Source organism: Rhipicephalus sanguineus, chromosome 3 (assembly GCF_013339695.2).
Source record: "Rhipicephalus sanguineus isolate Rsan-2018 chromosome 3, BIME_Rsan_1.4, whole genome shotgun sequence".
Taxonomy (NCBI): domain Eukaryota; kingdom Metazoa; phylum Arthropoda; class Arachnida; order Ixodida; family Ixodidae; genus Rhipicephalus; species Rhipicephalus sanguineus.
The window spans coordinates 109,233,050-109,241,184 of NC_051178.1; the positions used below are offsets into that span (position 1 = coordinate 109,233,050).

The following is an 8,135-nucleotide window of genomic DNA, read 5'->3' on the forward strand; positions in this document are numbered from 1 at the left end:
CGACCATTCCGGTTACTGTTGTTGTGTTCTTACACTCTCTGAGGTGGAGGCCCCCACGCAAAAATTTTATACTTCAATATCGGCGTCTATATTTTAGTCATTCTGGACATGGGTATCGATATGTTTCTTCAAACCTGACGCCAAATCCCCCTCAGAAAGGATTCATATGTGAGATATGGGCGAGGCCTTTGTTCAACCCTCCTAGCTCGGCCCTCTCCCTCACCCCCGGCCCCTTGCGGGCACTAAATTTCGTAAGTGCGGCACGCTATAGGTGAGGTGAGTGTGAGACCCCTGCCATAGACTGAGGACTAAAGTAAGCGCAAGACAAGCTTTACTTCAGTATATAATAGTGCTTCGTTAGTAAAGCAAATGACGCCTGTCGCGCGTGCACGTGACTGTCCCGTCTAAGGTGTGCGCTTGACAAATTTGCAAGCATGCGCAAGCTATAGACCAACAAGTTCATCCAAGGATGCTGTTTTCCTGTACGATTCCAGGTCGTCGCCAAACGAACTTCGTGTCGAGGTGCACGGAATAAGGATGTCTAGGGCTCGTCTGATATTAGACAAAGACAACATCAATTTGGACGGCGCCATTTACGACATCGTGTTCGAACAATTCAAACCTTTAATTCAGCAAAAGGTTGGGGAAGCCTTGGTTCGGGAGCTCCAAAAAGTGGCAGCGGAGACCCTCGGAGCAGTCAAGCTATACGCCATGGCTAGTGCCGAGCGCACTGTTCGCGAAGAAGGTAAGGTCATTGTAGACGTAGGCGAAAGCGGTTTACGCGTATGCAGTCTTAGCAAGGTCTAAGATTCGTAGATGATAGTGCATACGTATATGATGTTTAGACACAGTCGCGTAAAGGTTCCGGGGAGGTCATGTGCTATAGGTGGTGTTATTAGAGTCTAGTGTTATCCAGGTGTGCAGCCAGGTGGGAGAAGGGCTCAGCATTTGCAAGGCCACAGACCCGTTAGCCAAGAAACGTGCAGGATGTGTAAAGAAACATCAGTCTCCATTTGTCTCATGTATAAACAATGGGGTGTACCGCTTCCCATTTCGTTCAGTCACAGAACGGAGGCGGGCACAGAACGAAACGTCACGAGAGGACGAGAGGGAACCGCACGGGATTGGTCGAGGCTCGTCTGAAGGTCAAGACGGGAGAGTGACATTGCTTAGAGCACATACCTACACTTCTCCCACTCTCCCTTCCCCAAGACGCTGCGCCGTGCTCCCTCAAGGGCTGCAGAAACTAGCGTCCTCCCCAGGCCCGTAGCCAGGAATTTTTTTCGAGGGGGGCCCACTTGCTGAAAACCTTGACTATGTGAGAAAAACACCTGTTTTCATCATTTATTTTTGGTAAAAACAAGTACTTCACCAGAATTTCGAGGGGGGGGGGGCTGGCTACGGGCCTGCCTCGCCCTTCCCCCCTAACCACTACCACCACCACTACAGAACGGGCGGAGGTGTTCTGTGCCCGCCTCCGTTCTGGGACAGAACGCTTACAAAGTAGCCCCCTTAGAAAGTTACGTTGTTTGCCTTTCGCTTCGTGTTAGCGTGTGACGGCTCGTTGTCGGAGTAGTGCAGCTTCCACCTGCACCAGTGGTGTTTCGCCGCCGACTGCTTCGAGTGCGATAGCACCGACTAATAAAACTGCTGCAGTAAGCGCTGCAGAAAAGCAACGATGTCGACCTACAATGTTGTGCCTTGGTGGAGCGAGACAGAGGCCAGCGGGACGTGCAACCCCTGCCCGCGTTCGCGGCTCAAGCTACGAATCTCTGCCTCCCGTGTCGCTGAAGCGGAGTGTGGCAGTGCATGCATGAGCACAGGCCTAGGTTACCCTATTACTCGGGAGCGCACACCGTGCCGTTTCTCTCCTTAAATGACGGCACTTTGAGTAAGTGCATATCGAGTACCAGTATTTATTATGTGCTTGTTGATGTCATCTTTGCGCGGGATTGACGATACGCTATGTCTAGGTATATGCTAAAGACTTCAGCTACCACAACGGTTAAATCATGATCATGGACGTTAGTCATCCCGATGGAGTATGCAACTAGGCGTCAACGCGATCGAGCGCATCCACGTCAAACGGTGTTATAGCTGCTAAACACCAATATACGTTGTACAAGCTCTCATACGTCACTACACAATAAGCACTACTTCTGTGAAGACACGTTTCACTTTCGTGTTATACCGATTCCTATGACAGAGGGATCAGCCATGTATTTGTTCCCCTCGAACTTGCGGCTTACTTTCAGTGTGATCGCGAGTGCGCGCTCGGGCACGTGGCGGCATCTTGCGGCGTCCTCGTTCACTATGCAGCTCACGATATTCAAATCAGCCAATGGCCGTAGACTGGGTTTATGACGTGGTCATTTGGGTTTATGGCATCAGTTGTTGAGAGCAGAGGGAACAATTTCTAGCTGATTTTGAGAATTACTCGTGTATTCCGGGCCGCGCGCTGCGCTAAAATGTTTGGCTCACGTGTTCTCAGGATCCTCGACTCCAATCGGTAGCGCTTCCTGACCATTCTAAAGAGTGCTGCAGGTCGCTTTAACGAAATGATAAAATGCAGCAGTAAAATTGAATAAAAAACATACTTAGCGTAAACTATGGACTTTATTGTTAGTTAATGTGGAAGAAGTACTTGCGTACAATTCTTTAGGCACTTGCACATGATCACGTGTCTTAACTGAATTGATCGCGGGGAGTTTTGTGTAACAGCGTGCAGATTCTTGTCCAATAAAACTGCAGTGTGATGTTAACTGATTGTTAAACTCAACGACGTTTGAAACTAACGTTGCAACAGAACTCCCTGATGGCTAAAAGAAGACCACGCAAGTCGCGGAAATGTCCGAACAATTTGTTGTTGTTGAGCAGATACAAAATTCATGTCAACTCGACGCCGACCATGATAAAGAACAGTGCTCTGGAACGTGTGCGGCGTCGTCACCATTCGAAGTGTCTCTGCATGTAATTCCGCTGTCGACAATTATTATTGTACATACTAGTCGCTAATAACCATAGCAATAATCTATTACCTTGTTTTCAATCAAAGATCCCTTTTTGTAACAACTTCGAGCATTCGAGGTATCGAAATAAATTGAAGTAAATAAATTCAGGACATACATTGTACAAATTATTTATACAATTCCGACAGACTTGATGCCCTCAGGTAGTATGCGAGGGCTTATTAGTCAGCTGTCCGCTCGTTAAAGGCTCACGTGCTACGCGACACGATGCCAACTGGCAAAAAGAAAGAGTGTTCCACACTCGCCGTCATGGCTGCGAGCTGTGCTGACTAACACTTCCAGGTTTGCATGCACATTAATACCCGATAAGTGGACGAAGGGACGACCGCCGCCGTAGCTCAAATGGTAAGATCATCGGGAGCGTAATCCGAAGGTTGCAGGTTCGGTCCCTGCTGGTGGCTAGCTGTATTTTCGTCCACTGTAGTTTCTCCACATCTATATCACAGTCACTACGATACACTTAAAACAATACAATTAAAGCCCCTATACCTTCTTTGACTTCATTATCTGCTGTTTTTCATTACGGTTGAATCTACACCCTTCTCACACGGGGCACCTTGTACTTAGCGTAGAGGTGGAGAAGCCTTGAAGGCTACGTGTTAAAAATAGTGCGCGTATTGTTTGCCACGAACCCGTATAGGTAGTATTCAGTTACGTTAAATAAACACTTTTCACTATCAGCGTTATGCTAAATCCGTCACTAACTAAGTTTAATTAGTTAACCATCTCAATTAAGCTTTCCTCGCATTTGGTGTTCTTTTTTCTTTGCAGACTCGTCAGCTACTCGAGCATGGAAACACGGTTATAATGCCGCCTCGAGCCTCTTAGCCCTCATGGAGGGTGGCCGTTCTCATCGAAGTGGCACCAACGCACACTCAAGATCAACCGGCAGGACGAGAGGGCAGCGCTTGGATTCTTACACGGCACGTGGGCAGCGCCAGATAGGTGTCTTCGAACGGTGCCTGAAAACGCTCGTTGTGTCGACGGGATTCGAGCCGGCAACCCTCCCCGACGATCTCGGAGCGCTCAGTTTTTCCGTAGCTCAGGTAGACACGATTGCGGGGAACGTGACGGGCCTTTCGAACGTTTCCACTAAAGGCGCCAGCTGGACATCTGTCGGTGAGTGCGGCATACGGGCTCGGTTCGACCTGGTGTTCACGGGTCTCAGGGTCAATGCGACAGCGTCGGTCAGCGCCATGTTTATGAGCAGGAGCGTGACCTTCGAGATGGAGATCCCGGAAGTGGAAGTCATTCTAGAGATCCAAGAGTGAGTGAATTCATTAAGCCGTGGAGTGCAAATTGTTATTTTTATTTTAATGGCATTTATCAGAACGCTCGAGGTGTGTTGAACCCGTCGGCACCACAATTACTGTTGCCACCACTTTGCGCGTTTCCGACTGTTTTAAGGGTGCGTTAAATTGCTGCCATCTTGGGCTGTTGACGTTGGCGCTTTGTATCTTTAACAACCAAATGAATAGTACCAAAGTAGACCCATGAAAACGTATGCATTGAGTGTTTCATTACCTTAATTTGACGTCATGAGGTACAAAACTTAGGAGTAATTTGTATACATCACTAATCATTCTTAAGCGCACAACCGGACGAGGACAGATAAGAACACTTGAGACACACTGGTGCTATATCACGTTGTCATCCCGAAAGGGCTTTCCAAGCGAAGTGTACTGTAAGCAAAACTGAGGAAAATTGTCACTAAGCTTAGCCAAATGACGCCGGCATAGAAAACAGTGTGCGCGGCTTTGTAAAGGCACCGTCAAAAAGGTTTTTTTGCGTTTTTTCCAGAACCGAAGATGCGCTTCAAGTTACCACCTACGACCTGACCTTCACCTCTAACGTCACTGTAACAGCGTCAGTTGAGGGGACAGTTGGCAGGATTTTTGACTTCTTCGGTGGACTATCCAATGTTACCCTAGGAGACGATGATCTTCTGCTAATCAAGTCGTCTTCGCGCAGATACGTTCAACAAATCGCCGAAGCGGTTAGAGGGTTCATCGCCGATCCTCCGCCCATGCCGATGGCGCAGATCCGCCGAGGGCGACCATCTGTGACTTTTTATTAAATGTTCATGCTGGAATAAAGAAAAATATTGGCGCGAATTCTACGAACACTTACGGCGAGCAGGTTCGCATGCACAGCATGTTGCGGTATTCGTTATGAGAATATGCTTTCTTCGACGAAAATGCATGCGCACGTTCTGAGTGATAGCAGCGCAAAGGACATTGACAAACAGAACGAAACGGCAAGCACGCTCCTAAATATAACACAAAACAGAGCATTTCGTACGTTAAATCGCGTTTAGAAGGGCAGCGAACTGGGCAAGTGGGTTGAGATTCATGTTTCCAGCAATGCAAGTGAAAAGAATAAACAGGACGACACGACTAACACGGCGCTGTCGTCTCGCTCTCCTTATTGCTGAATCTTTGCGCTGCTCCAACCTGCCCATTTCGATACTCTGCTAGGTGCTGAATCTTCCTATTGCCGTAAAACACTACTGGAACGATTGCCTGTTAAACGAACTATTCAGTTGTACCAACTTTCTTTTAAATCTTCCTCGGAAACGCCATTGAACCCCATGCTAACTCACTTCAGTTTAACGAAATTCAGTGCCTAGCGCAGTTCATTTCTACGAAAATATTCCGTGATACCACCCGATGCCTCCCAATTCATGTTGATCACTTCAACAACTTCAACCGCACTTTTTATAGCACAGCTTTACAATGGCCTTCGCGATTAGCTCCGCCAGCGGCGTGCCGCCGGAGCTCATCGCGGAGGCCACGACTTTACGTTCGCAAAGGTGCTTCTTAGCACGTGACGAAAGGTGGGCCCAAATTGGCTTGGAACTCGATTGGCTGCCTACATATATTCGAAGACAGTGGGAGCCATAGCCGCAGCGACAACTGCAGCCTTAGCTCTACAGCCACTTGCTGGTTATCACGAGTTCCAAACGGAAGCGTGTGTCTATGCACGAAACATTGGATGCTTCGCTTAGAAGCGCTGATACGTTTGGAGAAACTGAAGTCCTTTTCTGCCCAGCAGAGTGTTGTGTCGGAGAAGGTTCATGAGAGCTTGGACACAGTGACTCAATGCGTGACCACTGCAGTCTTAAGAGCAAAAGTGGACTAAAATATTGCTGCATTCTTCACAAGGTCCTCAAAATAAGCATAAATTGCCATGCAAAGGAGCAGCATGGCAAATAAATGGGCTAAAATTTTATTGAACATCTTGTAGCCTGTGATAAGCTACAACGTAGCTGTTTCAGTTCGGCGAACTGAAACACTTTTCGAAGTAATCGCTGAATGGCTTCATTGAAGGAGTTTATTGTCTCACGAACTTACTGCCGCAAAAATTTTTAGAATCCGTCAAGTACGAGCAGAATTACATGATTTGTCGCATTCTTTAAGCGCTCTCCCTCCTTTCGTGCCAGCGAGCGCGCTGAAAGCTACGCAGGCGGGGACGATGACACGGGGGCAAGAATATACGTCCGTTCGTCAGCGCGCGTCATGACCTTGGGCACTTTGTTTTCTTATTTTTCTTCGAATGCGCGGCTTACTCTCAGAATGATCACGTGTGAACGCGCGGGCACGTGGCGGCATACTGCGGCGGCCGCATTAACTATGCAGCTCACGATGCTCAAATGAGCCAATGGCCGTGGAGTTTGGTTTTATGGCGCGATCACTTGGGTTTATGGCATTATTTGTTTAGAGGAGAGGGAGCGATTTCAAGCTGAATTTGAGAATTAATTGTAAATTCCAGACCTCGTGCTGCGTTATAATGTTTCGCTCACATGTTCTCAGTAGCCTCGATTACCGATCGGCAGCGTTTTGTGACCATGATGAAAGTTTTTTTGCTGGACCCCTTTAAGAAACTTTTATCCGGAAGTCGCTTCAAGCTCGCGATCGAGTGAAGTTTCACTGGTATCTCTTTTTTAATTTCTTATCGCATTTGAGAGTTTCTCTAGCAGTGCAATTTTTGGTGATCGGCTCCATCAAAGGAAGAGCGCGGGAGCATGTGCCCTGATTTCCTCTTTAACGTCTTCCGACATTGAGCATACCGAAATGAATAGACCAGGTGTAAATGAGAAAGACAGGGGTTTCTTTACAAATTAACGGGTGTTTTCTGCGAAAAAAAACATTGCCTTTAGACCTCTCTTTCTTGCCGTTTAACTTCATGAATTTTGACATCACAGTGTAGTTGCAAGCACTTTACTTCAATAAGCGCGGTTCTACCCATATCACGTGACGGTTATTATATACGACTCAAATGAACGATATATCCCTCCCAAACGCTCACTTTAAATCTTTCAGGTAACTGCACAGCCAGTTGCCGGGCTACCTCACACGTACGTGTGTAAACAAATAACGCAAAATATACCGGCACTTTCAGCGACTGGGGCTCGCTTTCACGTGGGTCAGTCTCCTTGCAACTTCCCGATTTCCCGTCTGCGAAGCTGGTCTTTCGCGGCGATGAATCTTTCACTGCGTAAACCCCGTTGAAACGCGCTCAGCGTGGTTATTATAAAGAGATTCTCTTTCCGTCTGCACTTCATTTAGGAGGGTTTCGATTTGGGCTTGTTGGGGATTCATCTTGATAGGAACTGATGCACACAAAAAAAGGGACACAAGAAGGCACATAGATGGACAGACGAAGCGCAAACTAACAACAGTTTATTATTATTATTGCGATAGCAATTATATGGACAGTCTCGGCTGGATTTTGCCGTCGCCGTCGCCGTCGCCGCCGTCATGCACCGTATATGTATAAGTATGTGTATATATATAAAGGCCCCAAAGAAAAATAATTCAGAAAAATGCTTCCGAAGCGCGGAATCGAACCAGGGACCTCTTGATCCGCAGCGAGCGGCGCTATCCACTGCGCCACGAAACGCAGATCCTCCACGTAGCTAACGGCGAGCGTTATATACACACCCTTTAGCGCTGGACGGACTCAGAGACAGCAGGCGATAATAAGCGTTTCTTCATTACCAGCGAGGTGGCGCTAGGAGCCCGACTGGCGCATTTAAAAGTCGTCGGCGAGCTCGCTCGCTTCTTCTTATATTTGCGCATGGGAGAAGCTTGCCCTTCCGCTGTC

At 47.7% G+C, this 8,135-nt stretch overlaps 1 protein-coding gene across 2 annotated transcripts; it reads left to right on the forward strand.

Annotated features, from left to right (window-relative positions):
- The first annotated feature begins 500 nt into the window (after nucleotides 1–500).
- Nucleotides 501–5,240, forward strand: LOC119386926 (uncharacterized). Of its 2 annotated transcripts, none has more exons than XM_049413310.1 (2): nucleotides 501–745; nucleotides 4,830–5,240. In XM_049413310.1, exons 1-2 carry the CDS (start codon nucleotides 538–540, stop codon nucleotides 4,865–4,867), a joined length of 246 nt encoding a protein of 81 aa, XP_049269267.1. In that variant the 5' UTR covers nucleotides 501–537; the 3' UTR covers nucleotides 4,868–5,240. The 2 variants fall into 2 exon arrangements, with proteins under 2 accessions (XP_049269267.1, XP_049269266.1); XM_049413309.1 differs by lacking the exon at nucleotides 501–745 and adding an exon at nucleotides 3,806–4,296 and having other exon boundaries at nucleotides 4,830–5,231.
- The last annotated feature ends 2,895 nt before the right edge of the window (nucleotides 5,241–8,135 follow it).